Source organism: Cervus elaphus, chromosome 21, assembly GCF_910594005.1.
Source record: "Cervus elaphus chromosome 21, mCerEla1.1, whole genome shotgun sequence".
Lineage (NCBI taxonomy): Eukaryota > Metazoa > Chordata > Mammalia > Artiodactyla > Cervidae > Cervus > Cervus elaphus.
The window spans coordinates 81,012,224-81,025,237 of NC_057835.1; the positions used below are offsets into that span (position 1 = coordinate 81,012,224).

The following is a 13,014-nucleotide window of genomic DNA, read 5'->3' on the forward strand; positions in this document are numbered from 1 at the left end:
GACAGAGAAGCCTGATGTGCTGTAGCCCATGGGGTCACAAAGAGTTGGATACAACTTAGCAATGGAACAACAATTCCCTATTAGTACCGTTTCTTTGAGGTAAGTAATTAAAATCTATGGTATAAGAAAGTTACTCAGGAAACAGTTTACTATTTGCTTTATATCTATTCCATACTCTTGTTTTTTTTTTTGGTTACTTCACCTTCTGCAAATTTTTGAGCCAACTGTGTATGTTAGAACTTCTATCAAATGCTAGAAAAAGTAGGAGAAACTAAAATTACCAGTATATACTAGAAGTTCTGACTACAGTTTGCTAAAGCAGAGGACTGACAGTGTGACTTTAAAAAATAAATCCTCAATATTATCTATATATTTTAAGCATTGGTGATAATTTTGTCTGCACAAATAAATTCACGTGTACTTAAGCATGTAACAAAAATTAAATGCCAAAATAGATTAGTTATGTCCTTTCCAAACCAGAGCCCCAAAGCAAAGCATCATAAACTTTAAAACTCAGAATTGGAGCTCTTGCCTTATATCTCATATGTTTTGAGTTGTGGTATTATTCTGTTATCTTGAAAATAAAATCTGATCTGAAGTAAGTAGTCCTACATACTGAGAAACATACTAATAATACTAACTACACCTGAGGGCAATCTCACAGTCTTCTCCTGTCATAGTTTCTTAAAGCTACACAGGTCATGGGATTTTGGCATAATCATGGTATTAGTAGTAACTTTTCTATCTTATTCTATTTTATTGTGGCTGATTCAATAAACTGTAAGATAGCATAAATCATGGAAAATGATATTTTTGCTGAATGGATATATTTCCTAAAGTAAGCTGCTATTTTTTTCAGCTTTCTGGAATTTAGATGAAGAATAATAACAAATGAATGATCCTATATTTATAATATTGCTTCAAATTTGTGAAGGAAAAAGTTAACTGTATATACAAAATGTTATGCAATACAAAAAATAGTAACAATTAGCCTCATATAAGGAACTCATATAAGGAACATCAGCAAACTGTCAAATTTTGTGCCACAGGTACTTGAAAGAATGATTCTAGAACAGAAAAACTATATACTCTAGTTTCCAAGGAAGTAGAAAAGAAGCCAGTGGTAACTAGAAGTCAATTCAAGTTCACAAAGATGAAAAGTGAGTTCAAAACTAATCTCATAGGCTTCTTTTCTTTGGGTTACTGAAAGCTGACCCTAAGAAAAAATATGGACCACCCACTGGCTTTCTAACCTTAAATATATCAAAATCACCCAGAAAGCTATGAGTACCACAATTCAAAGGCTTATCCCAGATCTCTTGAAACAGAATCTCCTGCTGGGGCAGCTTAAAAGCTCTCCAGGTGAATCTGATGAAGCTAACACACTATCTGTTCATAAACTGGCATTTGCGAACCAGAGGCGTGTGAATATAGTTTGGTTTTAGGAAGATAATTCACAAAGTATGTTGAGGCATTGTTAGGGAAAGAGAAAAAAGTAGAGGAGTGCGGTATATGGACCAGAGATAGAGGTCAGGTGTATTCCCAGCGAGAGCTGTCGAACGGGTAACCTCGCCTTAGCTGAATCTCACATGAAGCAGCGTTGCTCATGCAGACATGATCCTGGAATGAAGTCTCCAGGCGCATCCACCAGGCTCTGTCCTTCTGCGTGTGTGCTCAGCCGCTTCAGTCGTCTCTGACTCTCTTGCGACCCCACGGACTGTAGCCCGCCAGGCTCCTCTGTCCATGGGATTCTTCAGGCAAGAACACTGGAGTGGGCTGCCATTTCCTCCTCCAGGGGATCTTCCCAACCCAGGGATCTAATCTCTTGCATCTCCTGTATTGGCACATGATTCTTTACCACTAGCACCACCTGGGAAGTTTTATTCAGTATATTTTAACAAATACTTTGACAACAACAACAACAAAAAAGGCGACCAATTCAACTAAAAGAAATCACTCATAGTTTTCGTTGTTTGGTCGCCCAGTCATGTCCGACTCTTTGTGACCCCATGGACCGCAGCACGCCAGGCCTCTCTGTCTGTCCATCACCAACTCCCAAAGTTTGCCGAAGTTTATGCCCATTGCATCAGTAATGCCATCCAGCCATCTCATCCTCTGATGCCCTGTTCTCCTTCTGCCCTCAGTCTTTTCCAGTATCAGGGACTTTTCCAATAAGTCAGCTGTTCTCATCAGATGACAAAAATACTGGAGTTTCAGCTTCAGCATCAGTCTTTCCAACTAGCATTCAGGGTTGTTTTCCCTTAAGATTGACTGATTTGTCAATATGTCTTATGTCTCATTCATAAGACAATGAAATTGAAATTTAAAAATCTTAATTTTAAGACAACTGAAATTAAGACGATATTGAATAGACATAAATATAAAACACAGAATGCAAGCTTAACATATTGATTTACATAAAGGGGCAAGGGTAAATCTGGCTGGGATTTTTTAACTCTTTCCAAGTCCAGTTGAACAAAAAGCAACTAATATGGCATCTGAAAAAAGCAGATACAAACTCAAACTGTGTCAGCAAAAAAGAGACACAACTCTGAGCTGGTCAGTACCTAAGTGTGTAAGTGAGTGTGTAAATCTATGCAGGACCCTTGCCAGGGCCCCGAGGGGAGAAGGAGGTATTAGGAAAGCAAGAAGTTTTTAGAGTTACAGCTTAAGTCAACAGAGCTCCCAGGGCTGGTTCAGGTATTTTAGGTCTCGGTAAAGAAACTGCCTGCCAACGCAGGAGATGCAGAAGGCATGGGTTCAATCCCTGGGTCGAAAAGATCCCCTGGAGGAGGAAATGGCAACCCCCTCCAGGATTCTTGCCTGAGAATCCCATGGACAGGGGAGCTGGCGGGCCACAGTCCTCAGGGTCACAGAGTCGGAGGCGATTGTGCAGTGCTCCAGAAATAAAGTTCTTTTCCCTGACTCGGAATTCAGTGTGGTGAAAATAATCAGATAACCAGAGACAAAAAGAACGCTTCATTCTGAGATGCTTGGGGGCACTCTGAATACTGGGGGACCCTGGCACCCTTCACGATGACTGTGGAGTTATAGGACCCTGTGACTTTCCAATGCCGGTGCCTGAAAGGCCTGAAAGGCCTTGCCGGAGCCTGGGAAACGAGCCCTTACAGTCCTCATGCGGGAGGCGGTGGACGCTTCCCTTCCCACTGTCCGAGCCGCGGCAGGAGGATGGGAGAAACAGAGGGAGGGATGACGGAAAAGCAGAGCGAAGACAGTGCGCCCGTTTCCCGGCCGCTGAACGAGTCACAGGCCCGCAGACGGCATCCGAGTCACCGCGCTGTCTGTGCAGAGCTCAGGTTTCCGACGCCTCCACTCTAGGGGCTCAGGCCCGCGTGTAGAGAAGCTTTGTTCAGCAAGGAGGCCGCCCAGTGGGTGAGGCCTCCCCGGGGACCGTCCCCGCGGCCGGCCGTCTCCCGTTACCCGAGGCCCTGGCACTCACCACTGGCGCTGGGGTGGTTCTCGTCACCCAGTTCTTCGGGTCCCCGGGGTGAGGCTGCAGGACAAGTGTCACAAAATGCCCGAGGAGAGCCCAGCACGATCTAACCCGGGGGGCTGTGCGCACAGCCCGACTCCGCGGAAGCCCCAGCCCGCACCCTGACTGCGCAAAGTCAGCCTGCACCCAGCAGCGCGCGGCTCGGCCTGAGCAGCAGACTCCCCACCCGGGCTCGCTCCTGTCACCCGCGCCTGCAGAAGGGGTCGCCGGCCTCCCCGGGGCGGTCCCCGCCCTGTGACCCGCAGGGGCCGCGGTCCGAGCCCCTCGGCCTCTGCCTGCCCAGGGCCCCTTCCCCGCAGCTCCGGCCCGGCCCCGCTTCCCGCATGGAGACAAGCCTGGATTTCCTGCGAGGCCGCCCCGGGGCCGAGAGGAGAGGGCAGAGAGGCCCCGACGACGCCCGGGCCCGCTCTCGGGCCGAGCTGACCTCGCCCGACGGGCCCGCCGCGAGCGGCCGTCTGCGAGCGGCCAGGAGCCGCGGGCGTGGGGCTGCAGACAGGGGCCCGGGGCTGGCCGCGGCCTCCAGGCGCGCACGGCCTGCACTAGCCGCGTCTCAGGAAGCAGGACTCAAGCCCGTGCGCAGCCGACCTCACCTTCAAAAAGCGCCGCGGTGTCACAGAGGCGGACACTCACAGAGCCCCGGGTTAAGGGCTTTACACACTAAAGTCAAGCGCCCTCAGCTCTGAGGATCAACCTTATCAACAGCTTCACGCGGGTGAAGAGGCTGAGACTCAGGCCGGCCCAGCAAACGCTTCAAAATCACCTGCTTCCAAGCGGCAGGACGCGGCCAGGCTCACACCCAGGGCTACGTGCTCGGAAGCCCAGGCTCCCGAATGCAACACCAAGTTACCTTCTGTCAAATGTTTACATGTTTGATGGAAACTGAAAAGGTGTATGCTGATGTACGGCGGGAACCATCACAACGCAGTAAAGCAATTATCCTCCAGTTAAAACAAGTGTTTAAAAACAGATAACTAACGAGAACCTACTGAATAACACAGAGAACTTTACTTAATGGGAAGGAAATCCCAAGAAGAGGGAATATATGTATATGTATACACACACACACACACACACATATAGCTGATTCACTTTGCCGTTCAGTAGAAACACAACGTTGTAAAGCAACTAAACTCCAATAAAAACCTTAAAATAAATGAATAAAAGCATCTTTTAAAAAGTTCTCAAGCAGCGCTGGTCCTTGGTCATCCCAGGGACACATACAAATGTTATCAGTGCTCACGGATGCCATGATATGAACACGGCTAGGAAGCACTTGTATTTCCACCCCATTAACATGACCATGGATGTGGTTTCCTCATCCTGAACCCTGACCACAGGGCAGAGTCACCCCCGGAGGCACTTTCAAAAACTGAAGTCCCAGCCCCACTCCAGCCAGTTGCGCTGGAATCTGCGGCGATGGGCTCCTCCGGGCATCGAGGCGACGTTCACATTCAGCCAGGATTGAAGACTGCTCTCAGGACAGTGCTCAGCAGAAGCAGGAAAAGGAATTAAGTGGTATCTAAAAGTTGTGCTTTTCCACAAAGCAGGTTGCTAGTTATAAAGGAGTTCTATCATAGTAACTGAAATGAACTGTACTAAAGAATTTCTACTCTTCTCAAGTTTTTAACCAAACTGTAGACCTTGCTTCCAAATGTTACTCTTTCAGATCAACAGGGCCTTGATACCACGGTTGTTATCATTCAGGATCGTTTAGGTAGAACATGGTAACTGCCAGAGAAGTCTGAAGGAAGCATTAGCCACCACTGCACGGCTTTGTTATGAGTTACAATGAAAGCAAGTTTCAGACTCATATCTGCAGATACACTTATTAAACAAACACATCTTGGCCACGCAGGCAAAAACAGTTTGTCCACCAGTTTTATGAGCTCACTAAAGCCCCAGCTCCATGTCTTTAGGTCCAATATACCTGATATGCAAGGCTCACTGAACACAGACAGTGACCTTCACTGGCAGGGTGCTAGGCTCTATGGAAGGCCAGACACCCACCTGAACCCAGGGCTGGACACTGCACTGATCTGACCAAGCCCCAGGCACCATCCTGATGCTAGTTATACACCTCATACGTTCTTAATGCCTGTCCTTACATTGCGAGCAAGGAAGCACCTCTAAACCCTTAGCCAATCCACATGTTTAGAATATCCACAATTTCACCAACGAGATCCCATTTCTAACATTTATTATGCTAATATAGCAGTTACTCATTTTACCAATAAAACCCATTTTTGACATTGATGATGCTAACTGTCAAAACTTCTGTTGTGGAGATCATGGAAGAATGTGAACTGGCCAGGAATGTGCAACATTCACTGCAGCACTATTTACAGCAGCCAAGACATAGAAGCAACCTGAATGGCCGCTGACAGAGGAATGGATAAAGAAGCTTGGTGCAGATATACAAGGAAATATTGTTCTTGTTGTTTAGTCACTCAGCTGTGTCTAACTATTTTGCAATCCCATGCACTCTGGCCTGCCAAGCTCCTCTGTCCACGGGATTTCCCAGGCAAGAACACTGGTGTGGACTGCCATTTCCTTCTGGAGTGGAATATTACTCAGCCGTTAAAAAGAGTGAAATAATGCCATTTGCAGCAGCAAGGATGGACCCAGAGATTGTCATAGTGAGTGAAGTAACAAAAAGAAGGAGAAATAGTATGACATTCTCTATATGCAGAATACAAAAAGAAATCTAAAAAAGAACCTAAAAAGAAATGATACAGATGAACTTATTTACAAAACAGAAACTCACAGACTTAGAGATTGCAGTTATGGTTGCCAGGGGCACAAGAATAGGAGGAAGAGATAGTGAGGGAGTTTGGAATGATGTGTACACACTGCTATATTTAAAGTGGACGACCAACAGGGACCTGCTGTAGGGCACAGGGAACTCTGCCCAATGTTACGTCGCAGCCTGGACGGGAGGGGAGAGGGGTTTGGGGAGAATGGATACATGTGTATGTATGGCTGTCTCTCTCTGCTGTCCGCCTGAAGCTATCACAACATTGTTATCAGCTATTCTCCAATGCAAAATAAAAAGATTTTTTTTCTTTTAATTGTTCTGTCTGGGAGTGTGGCCCTTTCTGAAATGATGTTAACTGGACAACCAGCAAGTGTTCTTGACAGCATGTTAGCTGACTAACGGCCTCTAGAAGTAAAACCTTCACTGCAGGTACACACATCACTCTGATTACCAGGTAACTTACAGCCATCCTAGCACTGACATTGCGTGGCACAAGACCCTTTTAGCACTAAGTATATTTGACTTTATTATGTGTGTGAAAATATTTCTTAGTGGCTAATGGAAAATAGTAGCCATGAGCATGTGAAGTTACTTGGTTTGTTTGCAAGATGCTGACACTGACAGTGTTTCCAACGCATGGTCTATGACGGGATTCTTTCATAGCTTAGATTACAGATGGCCTCACGCCAACCACACTCGTCCTATTCCAGGCCATTGCAGAACCAGGTGAGGGCCACACCAATGAAGCTCCCATGGATAAATGACAAAAGGTAAATGGCCTTTCTGAAATCAATTGATTATTAATATTTGAACTTGAGACTTACATCTGTAGATACTCTGATTTAAGGAAGTTAGATTGACATTCTTATTAGTGTTGTCTTTGTGTGTATCTTTATAAAGTCTACTTATAGACACTTTAGTGTATTGCCACCTCAAGAACATTTCTATATTATTTTACATTATTTTCTTCTGAAAGCAAATCTATATTTCCACCATGTCACAAAAGCAGATGTTTTTTCATTTTTCAGATTTTTTAAGCCAATATTTACTTAACAACCACTGTGGATAAAGCTACAAACAGATCCAAATGGATAACAAAACAAAACAAAAAAAAACCCTTGACAGACACTAAGCAAATGTCAGAGTGCCTATCAAACCAAAGAGGAAGGACCCAGGAAAAGAACAACCAATGGCTTTTTAGCAAGTCTTAACGTCAGAAACTGCCATTGAATAACATCCCAAAATATTTTCAGACATGAAGTAAAAATAGAAACCAACACTTAACTCTAAAACAGGCCATAATGTGGACACAAGTTGTACAAAAGAGCATAGGAAAATGAAACTTGGTTTTTTTATTGTTGGTCATAAAATGGGCACAAATGTGGCGGGCACATTTTGGGGGGAAGAGCAAGACTTTTAAGGTCCATTCCAAGAGACATGATTCCTTTCCAGCATTAAACAATGGCAGGGTCATTTAGGGCGAATTAAACCTTCCCGAGGCTTCATTATGACTCAAGAAGCCCAACTTCTTGAGGATGCAAGTTCAGGGTTTGGTGGTGAGCAGAGTCCTGAACTGCCAGCCCAATTTCTGGGTCTGCCATCGACCTTGTGTTACAAGAGCAAATCATTTCAACTTGCTGGGTTTTTATATGCGCCCCCGGGGCTGTTTAAAATTGTTCTCTATAGAGAGAGCTGTTCATTGAGGAAAGCAAGTCACCCTGGCAAAGAACAAAGGGTTCAAGGTGCAAGAGAAGTGCCCAGAACCACTACTGACTCAAAGTCCTTCCCAAGCGGCAACAGCCAGTGGTAGAATTAATATTTAAATGTCTGAAGTTTTTTTTTTTTTTTTCATATCTCAATGCACCACCGCCAGCTAAAGCCTTCAACAGCAAAGGGAAGCCGGAACACAGCAGAATATGCTCCCCTGGAGACTCACAGGCAAGTTACACTGTGATTCCAAATAACAAACGCAGGGCGAAGAGTTGGTATGTGCTGCTGGAGCCAGCAGGACTGGACCAGGGTGACACAAGCCAGGGGAAGACTTTAAAGTGGCACACACACACACAAAAAAAGATTATCTTATAATCAAGATAAGTAAGATTTTATTGGAATATTTTTGAAATTCAAAATTAAGGCAAAAAACTCGATGATGAAGAAGACATCACATTTTTACATGAATTTGAATTAAAAAAAAAAAAGGCTGTACAGAACACATAGGTGTGTGGGTTAATCGCTCAGTCCTGTCTGACTCTTTACGACCCCATGGACTGGAGAACACCAGGCTCCTTTGTCCATGGGATTCTCCAGGCAAGAATACTGGAGTGGGTCGCCATTTCCTTCTCCAGAATACTTAGGAGCCAGTTGCAAAAGACAAGAACCAATAACACCAATCCAGTCTTTACTTAAGATGTTGATATTTTGTTCATTACAGATGCTTCTGTGGCAACTTTGAGCTTTCTAAAGATATCATTAAAAACGCTGTACATCTTGATCACTGGGACTTTTGGCGTGTCTTCCTCTTTCGCCCTCGAGCATGGCGCTGCGCTCAGCCCTCTCCCAGTCCGGCCCGGGGGTCACCACCAGTTCCCAGAAAGGCCGGGCCAGGCGCCGGGCGGCCGGGCTGCCCCGCGCCGGGGCTGGGTGCCTACCTCGTTTGTTCTGCGTGCCGTGCTTCCTGGCCAGGCTGAGCTCCCTCCGGATGCGGCCTTCCAGGTACTCCTGCTTCTTGCCCAGCATCTCCTCCGTCTCCCGAAGTCGGGCCAGAGCTTCCTGGGCGCTGGGGGCCGTGCGGCTCTTGGAAGAGCCTCCGCCTTTGAAGAACTTGCCCAACTTGCTCATCGTGATGGGGGGCCGGGCAGTCGTCCGCGGGGCTCGCGGCTCGGGGCTCCGGACGCGCCGGGGAGCAGGTGAGCGTCTCCGCCCGGGTCTCGGCCAGGCCCGGGAGGCGGCGCCCCCGAGTCCACACGCCGTCGGGCGCAGGTGACTCCCTCTCCCGGGCATTTCCTGGCGGCCGGGCCCGCCCCGCTCGCGGGGAGGGGAGGGCACCGCAGGCGGACGCAGCCGGCGCCGCCCGGTCCCCGGGCATCGGGAGGAAAGATGAAGGAAAGAGCTGGAAAGGCCGCCGGGGCCGCAGGCCGGGGCTGCTGCACCCACGCTGGGGACTCACCCGGGGCCAGTGACCGGTTTGATGCCGGCTCAGAGAAGCGCAGACCGCTGTCGGGGGTCTAGTGCGGGCCCGAAGTTCAGTTCAGTTCGGTTCAGTTGCTCAGTCGTGTCCGACTCTTTGCGACCCCATGGACTGCAGCACGCCAGGCTTTCATGTCCATCACCAACTCCTAGAGTTTACTCAAACTCATGTCCATTGAGTCGGTGATGCCATCCAACCATCTCATCCTCTGTCGTCCCCTTCTCCTCCTGCCCTCAATCTTTCCCGGCTTCAGGGTCTTTTCCAATGAGTCAGCTCTTCACATCAGGTGGCCAAAGTATTGGAGTTTTAGCTTCAGCGTCAGTCCTTCCAATGAACACCCAGGACTGATCTCCTTTAGGATGGACTGGTTGGACCTCCTTGCAGTCCAAGGGACTCTCAAGAGTCTTCTCCAACACCACAGTTCAGAAGCATCAATTCTAAAGTGCTCAGCTTTCTTTATGGTCCAACTCTCACATGCATACATGACTACTGGAAAAACCATAGCCTTGACTAGATGGACCTTTGTTGGCAAAGTAATGTCTCTGTTTTTTAATATGCTGTCTATGTTGGTCATAACTTTCCTTCCAAGGAGTAAGCGTCTTTTAATTTCATGGCTGCAGTCACCATCTGCAGTGATTTTGGAGCCCAGGAAAATAAAGTCAGCCAGTTTCCACTGTTTCCCCTGAAAGACGGTGTGTAATGCACATGCACCTTGCTGACCTGGGCTGGAAGGACAAGATGCTAGTGTTCCACACATGCGTTCTGCGTGTTTCTGTCTGTGATCACGTGTGAGCACAGGGTCAGGTCCCTGTCCTTGTGAAAAAGAGTATTCAGGTAGGTTCGTCCCTGTGTGCGTGGTGTGGGTTAGGAGGGTGGGGGGCACCAGCTTGCAGGGACACTTGTCTGCCTCTGTGATGCAGGTGTGATGGCAAGTGGCTTATTCTCCGAACACCTGGTCTGACTCTGGGCAGTTTGATGTGTGCTGGCTGCCAGTGGGCACGGGTGGATTCTAGATCACCCTCACACGGTTTGAAGTGGTGAGAGGCGAGGACCATCTCTTTTCCTAACGTGGGGGCTTTGGAGTGTGTTCGGTGGCCGCATTCAATTCAGCATCACTGTTAGTATCTCTCTATCTTTAGTCACTCAGTCGTGTCCGACTCTTGCGACCCCATGGACTGTAGCCTGCCAGGCTCCTCTGACCATGGAATTCTCCAGGCCAGAATACTAGAGAGGGTTGCTATTTCCTTCTCCAGCTGTTAATATATACAAAGTCTTTAATGGGGCGTCCTTGAATTTGGATCTATGTCAGATGCCTTTGCAGAGACACCTCAGTAACAAAAGGGAAAGAATGTCCTAGAGAAAAGCAACATTCTTTTGTTCCTTTTCAATACCTCAGTCCCATCTATTAGAGCTGCAAACAAAGAATTTGGTAAGATGAAAGGACAGCAATAGGTAATGATTATGGATGATGAGATTCAACTGAAAATCTGTGCGGAGCATGCTACAAAGATGTGGAATATGGGACTGAGTCTGTGTCCTAGTTTTCCATGGCTATGCTGTCCTCCACATAATACATTGCTATTTGAGCAACATTACCCACCACCATCAGGAGCTATTTGTGATTAGCTAACCACTGGTTATTAAAGGAGGGGAAGCATGCATTACTATGAGAGACACGCCTTGGTGCTCAAGACCAGTAACCCACTTTTGTCTGCCATCACACCCACCCAGAAGCATCAGTTTGATCCATTTTACCCAACATTGGTAGATCCAGCATTGCATTTTGACAAAGAAATTGGATATGTTTCTAAGAGGCTTACTGGTCCTGTATCTTAGACACACAAACATGTGAACTTATAATTTCCCAATTACTACAGCCTGCCACCTCTTACCATTTTCTGCCTGGCCATCCAAAGCTCTTATGAACTGTAATATATGTAATCTTGTGTATAATAAGCATTATCTTTTGTTATTATCTAAATGTTTCATAAATCTGTTTTGGAACTTATTTTCTTGCTTAGATTTTAAGCCCCGTGAGAGTGGAGAAACAGCACATGTTCTGCTGGTCAGTTTAACCAAAGTTTACTGAGAGTATTCTACACATAAGGCACTGGGAATGCAAATATAGTCTGCCCTCTGGGAGCTTACCTTATAGTAATAGCAGTAACGGGTGCCATATTTGAACACCTATCATATGGCAAGCACACCACACGTCCACTTAATAACCCCTACATCAACCACACGAAACAGGTGCTGCCGCTTCCATGACAGATAAACAACCCGCCTCAGCTGGTGACTTGGACAAGTTCACATAGGTAGTGAGTGTAAAAGATCTTTACGTTTGAAAGCTTCTGGTCTTTCTACTGTTTACATGACCTTTCCCTCTGTGTGGTTTGGACCAGAGGAGAAACTCACAGAGCATTTATTTAATTAAATAACATGGGGAGTATAGAGGGTGGTATGAGGTATCAACTTCCAGAGATCATACAAGCATTACTGAGTTCATAGAGGAGTATGTTTAAACAAGAAACTCTCCACTATAGAAAAAACATTCCTTTCTGGCTCACTAGACACTATATTTTTGTTGAGAGAACACTGAACAAGTGGAACAGAGGGACAGAAAGTTATAATGAGCTGCTTAGTCATCCATCTATCCGTATTTTCATTCAACAGCTATTTATGGAGCATCTCTGTTTCGGGCATTATGGTAGACAGTGAGGAGATGATTAAGAACAAGATGAAGGCATTTTACAACTTAGGAGAGAAGACAGAAGGTAAGCAACTTATCCCACAAATAAGAGACTTTATAAGTTAAAGTTTTATTAACTGCTGTGGAGAACTCGGAAGGACAGAGACCTGTCAGAACAAATTGTAGATAAAGTTGATTTTGTCTTGGGTGCTAAAAAAAGGTGACTTGAAAAAGTGACATTTAACCTGGAATTTGAATGATGAATAGAGGATAGCTTGGTATAGAGAAGGGAAACCGGTATTCCAAGATAAGGAATCATTCATTCATTATTTTTTTCTGAGTGTATATGATATAGCCAGTACAGATCTAGACACTGGAGATTCAGCAGTGAAGAAAGAGAAACTAAAATCCATGCATTTTTGAAGCCTACTTTCTAGTCAGGAAATGATGGACAATTAATGAAGAAAGCAATGTACTCTATGAAAAAAATAAAGCAGGTAGTATTAGAGAATTAACGTCTCAGACAATGTGTGGAAAAACATTGAGTCTAAAGAAGACAGAAGAGCAGAGTGCTATGAGATTGTCTCTAAATGTCAGCTGAGTCCTGATCACATAGGGGCCACCTGATATTCTAAGGAGCTTGTTTTGTATCCAAACAGCAAATGAAAATCAGTCAGAAATTTAAATAAAGGATGTAGTCGTTAATTTATAATTCAATGGAAAAATCTATTTTACTCAATTTAGTGTGTCAGACTTTCAAAAACACATGTGGTGTGCAAAGCAAGCTACATTTGAATTAAAAATCATTCCCTTCCATTAATATATAATCTCAATAGGGAACAGATAACACTTGCAAGCAAGCAAGCCAT

The 13,014-nt window shown here is 45.8% G+C and overlaps 1 protein-coding gene across 1 annotated transcript in view; it reads right to left on the reverse strand.

Moving 5' to 3' along the window:
* Nucleotides 1–9,286, reverse strand: part of CHMP4C (charged multivesicular body protein 4C) — a 28,300-nt gene extending 19,014 nt beyond the window's left edge. The window contains exon 1 of the mRNA XM_043880324.1: nucleotides 8,918–9,286. Coding sequence (XP_043736259.1) covers nucleotides 8,918–9,269 — 352 coding nt within the window. The 5' untranslated portion in view covers nucleotides 9,270–9,286. The remainder of the gene's footprint in view (nucleotides 1–8,917) is intronic.
* Nucleotides 9,287–13,014: the final 3,728 nt, after the last annotated feature.